General features: G+C 43.7%; 1 protein-coding gene across 1 annotated transcript in view; it reads left to right on the top strand.

Annotated features, from left to right (window-relative positions):
* The window catches only part of LOC136586564 (SCO-spondin-like), a 100,849-nt gene that overhangs the window by 15,855 nt on the left and 65,117 nt on the right, over positions 1–19,877 (top strand). Inside the window, exons 17-44 of the mRNA XM_066584700.1 lie at positions 1,519–1,699; positions 1,836–1,930; positions 2,822–3,078; positions 3,461–3,595; positions 4,094–4,296; positions 5,883–6,010; positions 6,096–6,205; positions 7,849–7,998; positions 8,424–8,517; positions 9,283–9,677; positions 10,812–11,042; positions 11,258–11,440; positions 12,330–12,578; positions 13,846–13,968; positions 14,431–14,528; positions 14,627–14,858; positions 15,003–15,155; positions 15,709–15,849; positions 15,957–16,139; positions 16,406–16,556; positions 16,983–17,142; positions 17,321–17,391; positions 17,482–17,585; positions 17,686–17,784; positions 18,025–18,243; positions 18,579–18,672; positions 18,962–19,107; positions 19,462–19,617. Of these exons, the coding sequence (XP_066440797.1) occupies positions 1,519–1,699; positions 1,836–1,930; positions 2,822–3,078; positions 3,461–3,595; positions 4,094–4,296; positions 5,883–6,010; positions 6,096–6,205; positions 7,849–7,998; positions 8,424–8,517; positions 9,283–9,677; positions 10,812–11,042; positions 11,258–11,440; positions 12,330–12,578; positions 13,846–13,968; positions 14,431–14,528; positions 14,627–14,858; positions 15,003–15,155; positions 15,709–15,849; positions 15,957–16,139; positions 16,406–16,556; positions 16,983–17,142; positions 17,321–17,391; positions 17,482–17,585; positions 17,686–17,784; positions 18,025–18,243; positions 18,579–18,672; positions 18,962–19,107; positions 19,462–19,617 (4,541 nt within the window). The remainder of the gene's footprint in view (positions 1–1,518; positions 1,700–1,835; positions 1,931–2,821; positions 3,079–3,460; positions 3,596–4,093; positions 4,297–5,882; positions 6,011–6,095; positions 6,206–7,848; positions 7,999–8,423; positions 8,518–9,282; positions 9,678–10,811; positions 11,043–11,257; positions 11,441–12,329; positions 12,579–13,845; positions 13,969–14,430; positions 14,529–14,626; positions 14,859–15,002; positions 15,156–15,708; positions 15,850–15,956; positions 16,140–16,405; positions 16,557–16,982; positions 17,143–17,320; positions 17,392–17,481; positions 17,586–17,685; positions 17,785–18,024; positions 18,244–18,578; positions 18,673–18,961; positions 19,108–19,461; positions 19,618–19,877) is intronic.

Genomic DNA, 19,877 nt, shown 5'->3' with positions numbered 1-19,877 from the left:
GGCTGCGACAATTCAGTACAAGCAAACAAACATCTACAAACATCTAATATTTTAATAAAAATTGCATAACAGTTATATGTACTATCCACGTACAATGTGAAATTCTTAGCATTTTGCCTTGCTTGCTGTTTCGAAAATAATAAAAACAGATTTTGCAAGAAAATGCATGTGAGTCCATCTGCCACATCAAGTCAACCTCTTGTAGATGGGACCCTACAGTGACAAAATTACCCCTCTTTGGAACTAAGCTCCAAGTGCAGTCAGGGAATGTGGGATCCAACCATATATAATTAGAAGGGCATGAGACAGATGGGTTTGGAAGGGTGCAAGACCAGAATGAAGGCAGCCACCACTTCAAACATGCAAATGCAGAAAAATACATTTAGTCGGCACTTCCCATAAATGCGAAGGTGCATGTATGTCATGGCTACAATAATACAAGCAAGAACAACTGGTTACAGCATACTACAGATATCTAATATTTGACTTCAAACTGTATAATTGTTATATGTACTGCACACATAAACATGTGAGGTTCTTGGCCCGCATCTTGGTCAAAGAGTCACTTTGCTGTGGCAGATAGCTCACATATATTGATCCCCTTCTCTGTTATCTCATGATTTCCAATCTTCTCCTCTGTTAAGGTCCTTTTACATGGGCTGATTATTGGGCTCAAACGTTCCTGTGAATGCTAGTTGGCCCAACAATTGGGTCATGTAAAAAGGCCAACGTTCAGCCAAGAAACCAGGATCAAGAGAATGAACAGGGAGATGTACAGTCAGTCTTTGGGGACAAACACCCATAATTGCGATTATTTATCCCTATAAGCTGATTCTCAGCAAATTTGAAAGAAAATTAGAATTTGTCTCATGTAAAAGGACCCTTACCAACTAATTTTCTCTTTTCTCCTGACTTCCGGTCTTCTCAGTTACTCCGGATCTCCAGTCTTCTCCTCTATTATTTCATGATTTTGAAGCTTCTCCTTCATTACCTCATGATTTCCAGTCTTCTCTTCTGTTATCTCATGATTTGCAGTCCTTTCTTTGGTTTTACAGGATTTTTAGTCTTCTTTGTTATCTCATGTTGTCCAGTCTTTATTTCTATTATCTGTTGATCTCCGCTCTTTTCCTCAATTATTTATGATCTTTGGTCTTTTCCTCTGCTATTTGTGTTTTTTTTTCCTCTGTTTTTTCATGATTTCCAATCTTTTCTGTTATTTCATGATTTCTGCTATTTACCTCTGTTATCTCATGTTGTCCAGTCCTCATCTCTATTATCTCTTGATCTCTGCTGTTTTCCCCAATAATTTATGATCTTTGGTCTTTTCATCTGTTATTTGTTTTTTTTTTTCCTCTGTTTTTTCCAGTCTTCGTCTTGATTTCTCAAGATATCTAGTCTCTCAATTATTCATGATATTGTGCCTTCTCATTTGTTACAATGTGCGGCCTTTACCTCAATTATCTCAAACTTTTTCAGTCTTCTCCTCGGTTTCTCATGATTTGTCTTCTTTTCTTCCAGTACCTGTGTGAATGGTATATGGAACTGTACAGAGAGCAGATGCCCGGAGGTGGTTTTCTGCCCCGGTGATTTGGTCTATAAATCTGGTGCATGTCTGCTCACCTGCAATAACCTGGAACAGAACAAAAGCTGCTCTGACAGAGGTGACAGTTGTGTGTGCCCAGACGGGATGGTCCTCCTGGTAAGTATTAGCTCATCAACATCGGGCAAGGATACTAGGACCACTTGTAGCACAGCGTAAACTATACAGCCATATAGATTTTTATAACTTTTTGGCATTAGGACGTCATAGGAATAATTCTCATTTCTTGTCACAGATGGACAGATGTGTCCAGCCCGAGGAATGCCCCTGCCACCATCATGGGAAACTCTACCACACAAACGACACAATCACTAGAGACTGTAATACCTGGTGAGAAAACATGGAGTACAATATTTCACATGAAGCATATCTCATAGGGTAGGGATCAGGCTGGACCAACCCTTGAGATTACCAGAGGATCCTGTACTGTACCTAGGCTCTAGCACAATAATTATCCACAAATGTCCAGAAAAAAAAAACATAACATTTAAAGCCAATCACTAGGATCTATATTTATAAAGACGGAGTGAGCCCAAAGTTACCCTAGTCCACTGGTTGAGATCACTAGGGACAGTGATTACTTCTTTAATGGATGTAGAGGCTGGTAGAGGGGTTGTATTTATTTATTTGTCATTTATATAGTGCCAACGTATTCGCAGCACAATGCAGAGATTGGCATCACTCACCATTGGTACTCACAATTTAAACGCCAAATTAGTCTATCAGTTTGTCTTTGATGTGTGGAAGGAAAATGTAGACTTGGAGAAAAACTATATGCAGATGTTGCCCTTGGTCAGATTTGGACAGGAGCAGTGCTGCAAGGCAACAGTAATAACCACTGAGCCATTTTGTTCCCATTTTGATGGTTGTAGACAATGGTGGAGATGTTATCTATAATGACCGATGTAGAGGCTGGTGGACATGTTTTCTATAATGACAGATGTAGAGGCTGGTGGACTTGTTCCCACTAATAATGGGAGTTTGGATATAGCTGGATGTTACGTTTGTTGGGTCAAGATCATCTATATAGTTATGTGTTCTGAAGCCCTTGGGACTTTTGCACCCAATTGCCACAGGGTTAATTCTGCAGGACATTGCTGCAGACCCTATTGATATCAGCAGGGGTGTGTGTTCCTAACATTTTGCCTGCTTTGCAGGGACTCCATTATTGTCTAATATCCTCTGTATCTGTATTAATGCACTTGTCTTCCTCTCTTGCAGTGTGTGTAAGAATCAGCATTGGGAATGCACCAATTACCAATGTGCTGGAATCTGCACCGCCACTGGAGACCCCCATTACATCACCTTTGATGGCCGATCCTTCACATTCCTAGGAGATTGCCAGTATATTCTGGCCAGAGAGAACGATGGGCTTTTCACTGTAACCGCTGAGAATGTGCCATGCGGCAGCAGCGGTATCACTTGCACCAAGTCTGTGGTTGTTATGATTGGGAACACAATTATTCATCTGCTGAGAGGTTAGTAGTGGTAGTAATACATAGTAATGGTTAATAGTAGTATTTCTGATGGTGGTTTTAGGGTAGTGGTCATGGCAGTGGTATGAAATTCCTCTTACAACTTCGCTGTTGCTTCCTTGCTGCCCTGTGCTTCCTTGCTACATCATTGCTGCCATGTTCTTCCTTGTTGCACCACTCATCCAATCTGTCCCTCATTTTATCTGTCTTCTCACCCTTTTATAGCAGAAGACATTAGCCAATGATAATCTGAGTCTTAGTGTCTATGGTTTGTCAGTTGGACCCAAGCATTTGGAACAAGATCATTGATATAAGTTTGGCCATGTACAAAGGACATTGCTTTACATATAATGAGCCTTTATAATGTATCGACCTTTATTCACAGGTCAGGAGATCACAGTGAATGGTGCAGCCGTACGACTCCCCAAAATGTACAGTGGGAATGGCATTATACTGGATCAGGCCGGATTATTTACCATCCTAATTGCACACCTGGGACTCACGGTTCTGTGGGATGGAGGTGAGAACATTATAGTTCATAGTCCAAAGACCCCAATAATCTAATAATAAATAGCTAAAAACATTATTAAACTCTCATGGTCTTCATCAGTGCCCTCCATATATACTAATCCACTATGGCGTATGACAGTTTTCATACTGACCACTATTGGCTCACACTCTAGATTCTTCCTCGGTTCTACTTCTCACTTTCTAAAGTGCTGTAAAGATTGAACACTTCAGAAGTATCACACAAAGCTGAAAAGAGACTGATTAATTTCACTGATTATATTCTGTACATTATATTATATTGTGGATCATTTCAAACATAAACTACATAGAGCTGCATAATGGACACAAGTTGTACATGGATAGGTAAATGCACATCATAGGAAGCCTGATCCCTCTTCTACATTGGTGGGGTCAACCTCTCAGGCTCAACCCCACTCTCTATGCATCACAGTGTTAATGAACACAAGCCCCTGTGCCCTGAATCTCAATCATACCCCTTTACCCTCAGGTACCCGTGTCTACATTAAGCTAGATCCTGGTTTTCGTGGCCGTGTCAGTGGACTGTGTGGGAATTTTGATGGTGACACAGAGAATGACTTCACCAGTCATCAGGGAATCATTGAACCCACAACAGACTTGTTTGGAAACAGCTGGAGAATGAGCCCTCTGTGCCCGGAGGTTCACAGTGATGACTTTGAGCACCCATGTACGGTATGAGGCTCTTGGCACTGTATAAATACTGCAGACTTTCCTCAGGAGATCTTGAGAGTCATGTATAAAAATGTCTACTTAGAGCGTGCCTACACTTTTAGATGACTTTTTAGAACAATCTGTTGTGTGTGTAAATGAGGAATAGTATTATTTATTGCCATTATATGCATATTACTTGTATCCTACATTTCTTAGCAGTTTTCTTCTCCACAGGCTCTATCTCTAATTGTCATTTTTCCTTGAGCTAGTGAGTGGAGACTAGCTACTATGATGTTTTCCATACACTACACACAGAGAACAATAGCTCCTGCTCCCATATTTCGCTCATGTACAGCACACACTGCAAAGAGGTACTACTTCTCCCCTATCTTTCCAATACACATCACACATAGAGAAGAGGAAATCCTTCTCCCCGTCAGTCTCTCTCCTATAAACCACACACATATAGAGAAGAGATCCTACTCTCCTATCTCTATATCTCCCATACACAGCACACACAGAGAAGAGTAGATCCTGCTCCCCTATCTCTCCCATACACATCTCAGAGAAAAGAGGAGAACCTGCTCCGCTATCATTACTGATCCTGTTCCCCTATTTTTATCTCTCATACACACAATGCACATAGAGAAGAGGAGATCCTGCTCCACTATGCCTATCTCTCCTATACACAGCGCACATAGAAAAGAAGAGATCCTGCTCCCCTATGTCTATCTCTCCTATACACAGTGCACATAGGGAAAAGGAGATCCTGCTGCACCATGTTTATCTTCCCCATACACAGTGCACATAGGGAAAAGGAGATCCTGCTCCACTATGTTTATCTCTCCCATACACAATGCACATAGGGAAGAGGAAATCCTGCCCCTCTATCAGTATTGCATCTCTCCTATAAATTGCACACATATAGGCATGAGGAGATCATGTTCTCCTATTTCTATCCCTCCCATCCACAGCACAGCGGAGGAGATCCCTCTCCCCTATCTTTACTATATCTCTCCTATGAATTACACACACACAGAAAAGAGGAGATCTTGTTCCCCTATTTCTATCTCTCCCTTACGCAGCAGACACGGATGAGATACTGTTCCACTAACTTTATGTCTCCAATACACACCATACACAGAGAAGGTGAGATACTGCTCCCGTATTTCTATATGTCATACACAGAGAAGCAGCAGCAGCATGGAAGACATTGTAGAGAAGTACGGAGCAGTATAAATGTTATTCCAGCGTCTGTTGGACAGTAAAACACTTACTGTTAGCTGCAGCAGTGTCTGTGTGTCTTGCTGCTTCTCTCCATAAACTTCATCTTCCTTCTCTTTATAGACTTCTGAGCAGCATGTAACCTGACCTGTCAGTGAGCTGTTTGTCCATCTTGTCTACCAAGACAGATTTTAGCAGTTAGAGAAAGTGAGCAGTTTTAGGAGGGAAGGAGCCTGATGGAGAAAGAGGGCCTTTTCTCTATAAAATACAGTATATTACGAGTACAAAATTACTTATATTCACCTGTATTGCTAATTTCAGCAAAATTTATTGAGAGCTCAGTGACCATTTAACTATTTCTGTATATTACCCCCATTTTTCAGGAGAACAGCCACAGGGTGACTTGGGCACGTAAGAATTGTGCCATCCTCATGCAGCCACTATTTGCTCCATGTCATCAGGAGGTGCCCTGTCAGCAGTACTATGACTGGTGTGTGTATGATGCCTGCGGGTAGGTGATGGTGGGATATTGTGAGTGTCACATTAACATCCTCTTTGCCTGTTCCGCCATTTTTCATATCTCCCTCTTATCCCAGATGTGACTCTGGAGGAGATTGCGAGTGTCTGTGCACGGCTGTCGCCACCTACGTGGAGGAGTGTAACCAGCATGGGGTCTACATCCGCTGGAGGTCACAGGACTTGTGTCGTAAGTGTCTATGTATACAGTATGATTACCCTGGGCACTGCCCATCACTAGTTGATGCCCACCCTATGATCCTACAGATATTAGATTCCGCACTAAATATTATGTGAGGCTCTTCATAAACCATGAAAAATCCAATCAGTGAGAAGAGAAAAGTGTGTCAGATAATCAGTATTATGGCGTCTATGAAGGATCTATGCTGAATCTCTCCACAGATCCATCCTCATTGGCTGTTCCATTCCCAGACTGTCATAGGTTTTGAACTTCTTCCTAAATATTCTGGACCAAAGGCTGGCAGAGAACAATTTTCTCCCTAGTAATGCATGACACTTTCCAGAACATGTGATATTTAGTGACTGGACCACAAAATGAAGGGAGTCTACTGCATCAGACTCAAAGACATAAGTATTACATAGCGCTAATTTGCTGTTTGGATTCTCTTCCACTCAGCTGATGGCTTGAAATATATTCACTGTCAAAAAGAAATCCAGCCCCTAGAAGAAGTTGTTGTTTTGCTGCAAAACCTGGCATGCAGTTACATCTCAGGTAGATATGAAAATGATGATAGTTGTGGTGTGATTAGATGAACGGTCTTGCCACCTGAGGCCCTAAAAGTGGTTCTTCCCTTGGCCTATAATAGGCTCTCAGAGGCTCCTTGTGTGTAGTGACCTCTTTTTTCCGCTCGTGTAGAGCTTGTTGACCACTAGACGTCACTATGATCCAATTGAAAAGATTTCTCCCAGTTACCAGAGTCTCAGAGGGGCGCATTGTTGGGATGCGAGAAGCTAGATGGTCGTATCAATGAACTGCCGCTATCTAGCCTGTTCTGACTAAATTGTTAGGAGGTGTTGGCACCAGTGGATGTGTGAGGGCGCACAAGGCGGCCGGGTTCAGGACCCATGACAGACCACCAGTAGAGAGGATCGTCTGATTGTCCGACAAGCACAAGCAGCTCCAAGTGTTTCATTGTCCGCCATCCAGAGACAGGTGGCGCCATCATTACATCTCTGTGTTGACAGAACCATTTACAGGCACTTAGCTGAAGGACATTTGGTCTCACAGCGACTATTACATGTACGGCCTTTGACACCCAGTGTCACTTTCATTTGCAATGTTGTCATGAACGATGAAACTGGACGCGTTTCGGGACAATAGCGCCCCTTTTTCAAGCATTCTTATGTATATGTAGCTCTTCCTTAAATACACTCCCGAACTGTGTATTTAAGGAAGAGCTATATAAACATAAGGATGCTTGAAAAAGGGGCGCCATTGTCCCGAAACGCGTTGCATCGTTTAGGATCTTATAATTTTTTTTGTTGTATGATGTTTGTTTTGTATGTCAAATTAATTAGTGTTGTTCTCGGAAGTCTGTGACTCCAAACATCCTGTCTGAGGAGGAATTTCAAGGCTTTATTTACGGGGAACGACAACGCCTTCTAGGTGCTTGGTTCCTATTATAATGAGTACAGATTGGTTATAGGCAACAATTGGTGCTTGGAATGATGCTGGGATTTTCTGCTGGGAGAGGGAGACTAAAGAGCCTAAGTGATCTGAGTACAGGAGTGGGGCATCAGATCTCAACCTTCCTCAAAGTGTCCTATGTACATTGCAGTCTAGTAATCCAATATGCCATCTTCTTCCCATAGCGATGCAGTGTGACAATGGCCTGGTTTATGAGGCATGTGGTCCGGCCTGCCCTCGGACTTGCAGGAACCTGGGTATGGATCCTGAGCTGCACTGTGCCCATCTGTCCTGCATTGAGGGATGCTTCTGTCCCCATGGGAAGGTCCTATATGGTGAGTGGACTGTGTGAAGCCTGATACTAACTAAATACATCCAATCCTTGTGATTACATGAATACGTTAAGTAATAAACTTGTCTCTGCTGCGTGTGACTAATAATTTACAGGTAAGAGATCATCATACAGATCATCCTCAGCTTTAGTTGGATGAGATCTCAGTTCTGTCCGTCTTCATTGATTTTAACTCATTAGCATTTCCCTGAGAATTAACTAATCCAACCCATAAGAGGTTAACATTTGTTGAGAACCTGCGGTCACCCAGGAATCAAACAGCAGCAGCTCTGGGACTTCCTGGGAGTTGAAAGGCACTTATGCTTGGTTATATATATGGGTGATCCTACTCAGAATGGTAGTAGTATGTCATTATCCTCTCTGCTTTGGAGACTAGATGTTTAATGGATGTTTCTCTCTATCATGTAGATGGCAGTTGTATTGACCCCTCACAATGTCCATGTTACTGGGAAGGTGTGCCCTTTCCCTCTGGTGCCGCTGTGAATCAAGGCTGCCACAACTGGTACGTCTCTGATGTCCTACATTTATGGTGTCCACATACCTTATTAGTTGTATATGACCTCTGAGGTCCTACATTCATGGTGTCCACATCCCTCATTACTTATGTACATTATGACCTCTAAGCTTCTACAGTCATGGTTTTCATATATGTCTCTTCACTTACGTTCATATTGGCTAACCCTTCTTCTTGGAGGGTGTACTCTTTCCATCTAGTACAGCTGTGAAACAAGGCTGCCATAACTGGTGCATCTTGTATCGTTGCTACAATAGACAAAAATCCTATATGACCCTTACGGTCCTACATTCATGATCTGCACATTCCTGATTACTTATTTGACCTCTGAGGTCCTACATTCATGGTGTCCACATCGCTTATTACTTATATAAGACCTCTGAGGTCCTACATTTATGGTGTCCACATCCCTCATTTTTTATATATAGTATGACCTCTAAGCTTCTACAGTCATGGTCTTCATATATGTCTCTTCACTTATGTTCATATTGGCTGACCCTTCTTCTTGGAGGGTGTCACAGCCATCTGGAATGGCTGTGAAACAAGGCTGCCATAACTGGAACATCTCATGTCATTGCTAGTATATAATGGTGTTCACATACCTTATTAGTTATATATGACCTCTGAGATCCTACATTCATGATTTCCGCATCCCTGATGATTACTTATACATGACCTCCAAGGTTCTACATTTATGGTTGTCACATTTGTCTCTTTGCTTACATTTATATTTGCTGACCCTTCTTATTATAGCACCTGTGAGTCTGGCCGGTGGCGTTGTCCTGATGAGCCGTGTTCTGCCACTTCTCAATGTAAAGCTGATGAATTTGCCTGTCGATTCAGTGATCGCTGCATCCCCACTGCTTGGGTCTGTGACAATGAGGAAGATTGTGGAGATGGCTCTGATGAGATCTGCTCATTGACTTGTGCCCCAGAAGATCACCGCTGTGCCAATGGACAGTGCGTTCCCCTCGCACACCGTTGTGATGGCAAAGCCGACTGCGTAGATCACTCAGATGAATGGGGCTGCCCTGCTTCTTCCTGTAACGATAACGAGTTTCATTGTTTCAATGGACGCTGCATTCCCCTCTTGCACGTATGTGATGGTGACCTGGACTGTGGGTTTGCTGATGACTCTGATGAATCAGGTAGGTCCTTAGTCAACAACATATCTGAAAGACCACACATTCATCAATGGCTCGCTGCAGAACAGTGTCCCAATATCTCATGGAGAGGTCTGAACTATCCAGTTTCCGGCCAAGCACAAATTAGGATGCCCTCAATCTACGTATAGAAGGATATTAATTATAACTAGAAATATGATGAAGGACAGCACACAAAAATAAAACGACAACAGTCATAAGTCCACAAGGTGAATTGCATAGTAACATAGTATGCAAGGCTGAAAAAAGACAATGTCCATACACTTCAGCGTGTTTCTGCCCCCCCCCCCCCCCCCAACACACACACACACACACACACACACACATACACACCTTCCTCCTTCCTTGTTGATCTAGAGGAAGGCAAAAAAATCCCAATGAGGCGGACACCAATTTACCCCATTTGGTGGAAAAAATTCCTTCCCGACTCCATAATAGCAGTCAGAATAATTCCCTGGATCAATATTTGAAAGTTCCTACCTGACTCCAAGACCGGGATCAACAGTCCCTCTGGTTATTTAATGTCTATATCCTGCAATGTTGTAGTGCACCAAAAAGATGTCTAGTTCCCTCTTAAGCTCCTCCATTGATTTTGCCATCATCACGTCCTCTGGCAGAGAGTTCAATAATGAAGCACGCTTTTCCCCCATCCCAGCAGGACATCCCAGCATGATTTCAAGCACTAATTAGTAGCTGAATTACATTTAACCCTTTGCAATCCAATTTTGGATTCACGGTTTCCTAGGGGGTTTCTCTTTCTGCCATTATACAATGGCGCCACCTACTGGCTAGAGTCAGCACATGCGGTATTGGACATGCTGGAGAGGCCCCGACAACAGAGTGGGCAGTAATATACAGTAAGAATACCCTGCCAGACGTCTTCCGACATCGGAAGCTGTACAGCCCTCAATCAGAATGTCTTTAGACACCAGTCAGTGGATTGGAAAAGGTTAACAAGTGGGCTGCATATAAGTAAATTCATCCACCCAATAAGCCACATTTAACTAAACTCATCCAGCCATGAACTTGCATAGAACCAAACCATACAACCAGTTCACACAATGAAACCAGACTTATCTGAAACATAGTCCTATATCTCTCCATTTTCCTTTTCTCTAGGTTGTTCTTCAGGCTGTAGCTCTGCTCATTTCCATTGCTCCCTGGGTAGATGCGTTCCCTATATTCACCGCTGTGATGGGCATGATGACTGCGGTGACTTCAGTGATGAGAGGGGCTGCTCCTGCCCCTCAAATGAGTTTCAGTGTCCTGAGGGGCTGTGTCTGTCCAAGGACAAAGTGTGTGATGGCTACCAAGACTGCGGAAAAGGAGCAGATGAGACTGTGTGCACAGGTAACAGGGGACCAGCGACTTCTCAGGATGTCACTATAGACAATCAGAATTAGAGGCGACTCCGGAGCCTCCATCAATAATGAGATTTATGTAGTCATGATGGGTGGGGAGATCCTAAGCATTTCAATGGTCTCCTCATCTTGGTTTCTCCATGTTGCTGGGAATGGTCTAAATGTTTTAAGTCTAGATAGTAGATGGTGTTTATCTTCTCACAGGGTCCGGGACGTGTTCTACAGGGTTCTGGGTCTGTGGAGATGGATCCTGCATCAGACAAGACAAGTTATGTGATGGAAAATATGACTGCACAGATAAATCAGATGAGGAACCAACCCAGTGCTTGTCTCCAACACCGACTACTGCACAGATAACTCCTCAAGGGTCCTCAAATTACACTTCAGGTAGTAGTAGTATTCTTGTCAACTCAATGATCTTTTTCAGCTGTTACACACAATCATGACCTTACTATCACTTTAGATCCCTGCCCCATGTCATTGGATCCCCATTTCCTGACATTCCAGATCCCTGCCTGCTGTCACTTTGGATCACTGTCTCCTGTCACTTCAGATCCCTATCTTCTGTCAGTCCTGATCTTCATCTTCTTTCACTTGATCCCTGTGTCCTGTCGTTGTAGATTCTTGTCTGGTGCCACTCTAGATCCATTTCATCTGTCACTTTAAATCCCTGGATCCCTGTGTCCTATCTCTGTCTTCTGTCTCTCTGGATCCCTGCCCTGCCTGCTCTCCATCTGCTTTTACTTTGGATCTACTGTAGATTCCTGTCCACTATTATTCTTGATCCTGTACTTTTTCCCCAAAAATATTGGTATACATATAGTGCAACCATGATGTTGGGGACAGAGAAGTAATGTGAACAATATGCCTAGCGAGTTCCACTAAATATCTGAAGGGCTGTCACAGTGCAGAGGGATCAGCCCTATTCGCATTTGTACAAGGAAAGACTAGAAGCAATGGGATGAAACTGAAAGGGAGGAGACACAGATTAGTTATTAGACAGTGAGGGTGATCAATGAGTGGAACAGGTTGCCATGGGAGGTGGCGAGTTCTCCTTCAATGGAAGTCTTCAAACAGAGGCTGGACAGACATCTGTCTGGGATGCTTTAGTGATCCTGCACTGAGCAGGGGGTTGGACCAGATGACCCTGGTGGTCCCTTCCAACTCTACTATTCTATTTTCTAAATAGCTCACACCATTTTGATAAATTTGCAATGCTTTGGACAAGACCACGGATAAATCACCCCAATGGTATTTTTCTACTCCTCTAATTCAGCAGGCATTCTGGGCAGACGCTGCAGCCGTTACGAGTTTCAGTGTGGCAGTGGTGAGTGCAGACCGCGGGGCTGGCTGTGTGATAACGAGGTGGACTGTATGGATGCCAGCGATGAACACGACTGCAACAGAACATGCGACTTGGACCATTTCAAATGCACATTAAGCAGGGAGTGCGTTGGCTACAGCCAGCTGTGTGATGGTGTCCCCCACTGTCGTGACCAATCAGATGAAAGCATGGACAACTGTGGTAAGAAACCCAGCACATCACTGTTATATACACTACTGGTCAAAAGTTTTAGAAAAATCTCAATTTTTCCAGTTGTTGTTGATAGTTACACAGTGTAATGTCTCAAACTGCTTTGAAATGAAACCATAAAACAAATAAACAAGTTAAAATGAATAAAAATAATGGATTAACTTTGTTTCACTTCAAAGTAGCCGCCTTTATTTGACTCTTTAGGCCTCATGCCAACGGCCGGGTCGGAATCCCACTGCGATAATGCGACCTGTACCCTGGCATTGACCTCATACTTACATGTCCAGTGTCTTCTCCCTCCGTTCTGTGATGTGCTGGTTGGCGCACAGCCATGCATGCACAGAGCGGAGTCAGAGGTGATGTTTCTGTGCAAGCCTCTGCGAGGCCCTCACAGAAATAGGACATGCCGCAATTTAAATACCGCGCGAGTTTTCACGCAGTCAAATTGCGGCTGTCGGCATAGGATTGCATAAACGAATGTAATCCTATGATAGCGTGCCACGGCGGAAATTCTGCGGGAAATCCCGCCACGGAATTTCCGTCCATGGGCATTGGGCTTTAAAGTAGCCCCCTCTAGCTTATATAACAGGATTGTACAGTCAAGGTATTCTTTCTACAATTGCATTCAGAAATTGTTCAGAAATTTCTTCTCAACATTGTCGCAGAAGTTCCCACAAATCTGCTGCACATGTAGGTTGCTTTGCTTTCACCCTTCTGTCCAGTTCATCCCAAACAAGCTCAATGGGGTTCTGCAGACTGTGCATGCTATACCAATGTTTGAAGCCTACCTGTCTTCTTAAAGGGACATTGTCAGCACCTTTGAGCCTCATAAACTATATTATAGGGCTCACAGGTGAAGGAACAAGGAGTCCGGAGGGTATAGTTCTCCCATAGAGACGAATGGGGGATGCACAGAAAAAGTCAAGCTGCCAACACGCGCTAACTTCATAGGGACACAGCTCAGGAACAGGGTGCTTGATAAGTATGAAATATATCTCCCCAGACTTCTTGTTCCTTCACCTTTGAGCCCCATTATGTAGTTTATGGGGCTCAAAGGTGATAACAGTATCAATTTAAGTAGTTTTGACCTAGAAGTATATTTTGGATCATTGTCTTGCTGTAATATGAACTCCTGACCAACTAAACGTACATCAGAGGGTATTGCATGGCATATCAAAATGCTGTGGTGGCCCTTTTTTCTCTCATGTTCTCATTTATTGTATATATCACATTAACTTTGGATCATTCATGTTCTCAGGTTCTACACAAATCCCTCCATGTCCTGGGCACTTTATTTGCACCAACAGTATGTGTGTGAACATCTCTCAAGTCTGTGACGACTCTCCAGACTGTCCTCAGGGGGAAGACGAGAGGACATGTGGTAAGACAGCCTGGATACGAAACATCTTCTAGAGGTTCAGGGCTGGGGGTGGGGGTGGAGGAGACAATTAGGTTGATGCTATCTTATCTCAACATCAGTGGTTAGAGTGGCAGATCCTAATAGTAAATAACAGCCTTGTCCATTATTGCTGGTTTCTCCTAAGTAACCATCCAAAAATCAGTCAATTGCACATCAGTGTTTCTCATAAACCACAAACTGATCCAAAAATAATGAAGGAATCTCACATTCCCCGCAGTTCCAGGACTATGATACTAACACAAGAGTTCATCTTATGACCAAAAACTCGTGGTCCTCATGGTTATGTATCACATGGGGTGATTTCGGGTTTATATAAAAGACAATGTAAAAAATGTCCCCGGATACTTCTTAGCTGCCCCATTTATCTGTTTCAAGAGCAGCTTTACATCCCCTTCAATTTATGTACACCTTCTTTTCTGGTAGAGAAGAGTCTGGTGACCCCAGCATATCCCAATCAGACGTCTTCAGCAGGCTGTCCAGAATACATGTGCCCAAATGGCCACTGTCTGATGTTTAAACAGGTATGAAGGGTTTGAGGCATTAGGTATGAGACTGTATCCTGGTGTTCTGGTTGTCTCATGTTACTGACGTTATCTGGTTCTGTATCCCATTTCTTCAGGTCTGTAATCAGGTCCCTGATTGTAAGGATGAATCTTTGGACTTAGCCGCCTCCGATGAGAAGGAATGTGGATTTTGGAGTCCATGGGGGTCATGGAGTGACTGTAGCCAATCTTGTGGGACTGGTATGCAACACAGACGCCGTGTGTGCACCAACCCATCCAGTGATATCCTGAGACAGTGCCGGGGAGAGGACAGCGAGGTGCAGCAGTGCTTCTCTGTGTCCTGTCCAGGTGAGGATCTATCATCTCAATAGTAGGAGTACTTCCAGACTGGACATTCACATCTCTCAGATCCTCAATGATGGGAATATTCTAGATTATTATAGTGAAATGGATAATTTGTTACTACCAGACAACCTGATCTTGTCTTTCTAGTTGATGGCTCATGGACTCCATGGACAACATGGTCAAACTGCACTGAGGACTGCACCGGGGTGGTGATTCGGCGCAGGGAGTGCACACCTCCACAGAATGGTGGGCTCCAGTGTTCTGATCTTCCTGGATCTTCAGTTTCATCTCTGCAAATCGGTAAGAATGATAGAACAGAAAACATCCTTAAAGGGTTGTGCCAAAATGGCATCCCCTGTTCTTATGTCCTGAATGGGAGTTTGAATGTCATAGAACAGGGTTCCCCACTTGGGACCCCCTTCTGTGTCCCACATCAGAGAGCTACTCAGTAAGAGGACCTTATGCTGTTCTGTAATGCTACATTTTCAGTTGCTGCAAGGAAAATGTCAAGCTGGCCGTGACTCACCCCCCAAAAAACAGCAGTTTACTGGGGAGGCCAAGAACAGGACTTGAGGAAGTCAACTGATCTCACTGAGCTACACATTTGCAAAGAGGTTGTGCATCTGGGAGCAACCAAGAGTAGAGGGAACTTAGAAGATGAGCAGAAAAATTGCAGTTTTCGTAGTTAAAGTTGATATACATTGTGAATGCAAATTAATGCCAAAAATGTGTTCACACTGGATTCATAACTAAAAATGATACCTATGGATGTTATTCTGGTAGTAACCTGGCAACATTGATAATTCGGAGTGACAATGATGTTATTCACGTGCCGCATTGTGTTTCCATCCAGACATGTGTCAGCAGGATAGCTGCCCTCAGCCTCCATCTTGTCCTCCTGAGCTGAAATACAAAACCTGCGCTCCGTGTCCAATGACCTGCTCTGACCTGACCAATAATAGGGTCTGCCCAACCGATCAGCACTGTGTCTCTGGTAAGAGTGGGGTTAGGGGAGGTCTAATGCTGCATAGTCTGAGATCACCTCCCACATCATTTGTCATATGAGGTCTGATATGGGATCATTTAATCTTTCCTGGTCAGGTTGCTGGTGTCCGGATGGATATTTGTTGGATGAGATGAATTACTGTGTAAAGCCAAAGGAATGTCCATGTGAGGTGGAAGGGGTGATCTACTGGCCTGGACAGCAAGTTAAAACAAATTGCCAGATCTGCACCTGTCAGGATGGTCAAATGAGGCAATGCAGGCAAAACCCAGAATGTGGCGGTCAGTATTTAGAACTCTGGATGTGCAGGACAGTGACCAGAATTTTGCAGATAGTAGTCAGTGACTAGAACCCTGAATGCAGAGGTCAATGCTTCAATATATCCGTCAGGGACCAAGACCTCTAATCATAATCATCAGTCTAGAACCCTGAATATAGGCTTCAACGAGAATAGAACTGCACATTGTGGTCACTGAATTAACAGAGTTCACCGATTAGTGACTTTGAGTGTTATCATTGTGGTTACAATTAGGGTCTGTGTTTGCAGTGCACTGTGGCTGGTCCGCCTGGTCCCCTTGGGGAGAGTGTCTTGGACCATGTGGGGTGCAGAGTATACAGTGGTCTTTTCGCAGTCCCAACAACCCCAGCAAGCATGGTAATGGGAAGCAGTGCCGTGGAATCTACCGCAAGGCACGCAGGTAATATAGAAGGTCATAATGATCTAATCACAAATAGTGTCTCAGATCCAGATTGTAGCCAGAACCCTAGACTCCATGTGTGTCCTGATTACATGTAACCATTGGGATCCACCTGATTGGACAATTCTCTAGCCCACAGAATAGTATTGAAACCGGTTTGTCCAATGAAACCTAATGGTGATTGATTTGTGAACTGACTTAAAAACCCTCATATTCCGGGCCGGAGGTTACTGGATGCCGCATAGAACCCACCATGTACAAACATTTAGCATTTTCTGATATAGAAAATCCAGCAGCCAGGGATCATCATAATGGGCTCAATGTCAAACTCATTTTTCTACATATTACCCAGTGTCCCCATATACTCCTGTATCATGAGGTCCAGAGGTGGTTTCTCCTCTTGCATCATTCTCCCTTGGTCTACAGGTGTCAGACTGTTCCGTGTGAGGCTTGTACCCATCACAGGAAGACACACAGCATCGGAGAGCGCTGGAAATCCGGAGACTGCCACGTGTGCCAGTGTCTACCTAATCTCACCGTCAAGTGCTCTCACTTCTGCCAGTTTAGTAATCAAGGCTGCCCCGAGGTGAGAATGTCCTGATGTCCAGGACCATTCTAACTTCAAAAGCCCAAGCACCTCACATAATAGAGGTCAAGGTCTTCTTCTCCCTCTCCCTTAACAGAGGTCCTTCCTGGTTCCTCTGCTCTTCCTTCCCTTACTATAATATTATTACCTAATCTCATGTTACTCCACTTTTTTTCAGGGTCAGTTTCTGGTCCAAGAATCTGGAGACACGTGTTGCTTCTGTTCTGAGACAGGTCAGTCCATAATTTAGTTGTGTATTTAGCAGATGGTAAGAGGCACCTGTATTTCCCACTATTTAGAGTTTTGTGATATTATTTCATGATGTCTTCATGTATTGAGTTCCATAGGCCAGGATTTCCTCACAGGACACTTCTTTGGTTACGGTAGTGCCTCGTGCTTCCTAAGTCCAAAGGTGTTGGGTCTGAGGATGAGAGGCCTTCTTTGTAATGCAGTCACAGTAATCATCACTCGTCATCCTCTATGGGGTCACATCCACATTATAACATAGTCACATATGTATACAGAAACCTTTCTTTTCCTCAGCTCCTAATGGAACTGAAACCACCAACCTCAGTCCTACCGCTCTGCCCAGAAGTACACTCCTCCCGGGCCTGATAACCTACCCTGTGCCTGTAGTAGGAGGTAAGTAGTAATATCTTTTGTCTTTGCTATTATGGTTTCTGCAGATCAGACCATCTATAGATTTTGCTCTTCCTATATTATTACTGGTGCCTGATATAGTGCAGAAAGTGTGGTGTGTGAGTACTTGAACTACTTTGACTCTTCTATTTTGTAGCAGACCACCATGCTGATCAAATGTCTGACAATAGGTTACCCAGCACAATGCGAGTGATCTTACACCGGCCTATCTGCTCTATACAGGTGATTGTTACACGCCCCTGAGGATCTCACTTCTACCTCACAGCAGCTTCACGGCCTCCTCACAACTCAATGAGCAGCCGGCATACACTGCACACCTCAACCACATCTCTCCAGCTATGAAGCTTCAGGGATGGAGCCCACAGGTGGATGATTACCCCAGTCCTCCATCCCGGTCACCTTATCTACAGATCAACTTGCAGAGACCATGGAACCTTACAGGTATGTAACTTATTGTAAATCCTCGACCCCTCTCTTATCTGGACAATATCAGACTCAGTTGATGTGAGATTCATCCAGGTATGAAGCTCAGATGTTCTCCTTATGGCTGTGATGTTTTATACTCTCCAGGATTTCCAGAGTTGTCTTCTACGCATTCTCGATTATGGTATTTTTTGGGGTTATGAGATGTAAAATTATTGTATTAGACCTAAAAAGCAATTGCTGATCCCAATGGCAGGTACATCATATGACCTGCGTCAGGTCTTTTAACTGTATATAAGATCTGGTTGGGGAATGTGTTGCCCTATTAAATTGTGGTGATTTATGGTTCGCAGGAATTGTGATACAAGGTGCCGGCTCCATGGATTTCTATGTCACCAGTTTTGAAGTACAGTTTAGTTTAGACCAAAATGTCTGGTACAATCACACAGAGATGAATAGTGACCATAAGCAGAAGAGCAAGGTATGTGCAACGTACAAAAAAGAATCACCCCCATCATACATATCACACTTACAGTATACATCACCTTACCAACCCATAATACATATCACCCCATAATACATATCACCCAGCTAGTAAGACAAATGTAGAAACGAGAGATGTAGGAAGGTGCAGCATGATGGAGAGCTTTGTATCGTACTCTAGTCTCCAGGGGTCTTCCCTGGCTGCACATAAATGGGGATCATTTTCTGTCAATGACTTGCATTCTTTCCCCATACAGATTTTCCAGGGTAACTTTGATGACTCCACTCCGGTTGCCATTAGCTTTGAGGCACTTGTCACTGCTCAGTATATCCGTATCCTTCCTCAAGAGTATCACGGCAGAATATTCATGCGTGTGGAGCTACTGGGCTGCGGAGAAGGTAAGAAGAACTGAGATTATCTAAGGCTAGACTATGAACGCCTATGTAAGACATGATGTGTAGAGAGCTCAATATGCACAGTGCCCCCACAGGGGAGTTGAGGCATTACACTGCTCCAGTTGAAGTGAATACGCTGTCAGGTTAATGACGGGTCCTCCACATTGAAATGCTCTCCACTCTATAGAATAGAGCACCCCTCTATTGAATCATATTCGCCTAATATTTGTTATTTGAACATTAGAAGAGTCATGTTCAACTAACAGATATTAGGCGAGTATGACCCAGTGATAAACTGAGTCGTAAATGAAACGTTCTGAGCCTTTATTATTGCTACCCCCTGTTCTTCCCATACAGTGTCAGTAAGACCCACCGCACCCTCACAACCAGGTGACCAATGTCAGGCGGGGCAGCTCCAGTGTCACAATGGCCGCTGTGTCACTGCTGGATCTCAAGGAGTCGTCTGTAATGGAATCAATGACTGTGGAGATGGATCGGATGAGATTTATTGTGGTAAAGTAATTGTATCTGGGATCTGTAGGAGAGGGAAAGATTGGGAAAGGATTTTCCTTGACTCTTTGATGGGAATTAAAGAGATCTCATCTTCCCAATCATTCTCACCTGTCCTAATGATGGCAGGAGGACATGGCTATCAGTAATTGGTGGGAGGGTGATTACAATGGGGTCAACTGTTGGAGATCTTATATCTGCAACATTGCTCTACCATTCCGTCATGCAGGCACTGCTCCGTCGCCTCTATCTCCAGCAAAATG

Source organism: Eleutherodactylus coqui, chromosome 12, assembly GCF_035609145.1.
Source record: "Eleutherodactylus coqui strain aEleCoq1 chromosome 12, aEleCoq1.hap1, whole genome shotgun sequence".
In the NCBI taxonomy this organism is placed as follows: Eukaryota; Metazoa; Chordata; class Amphibia; order Anura; family Eleutherodactylidae; genus Eleutherodactylus; species Eleutherodactylus coqui.
This window is presented reverse-complemented; position numbering and strand designations above follow the sequence as displayed.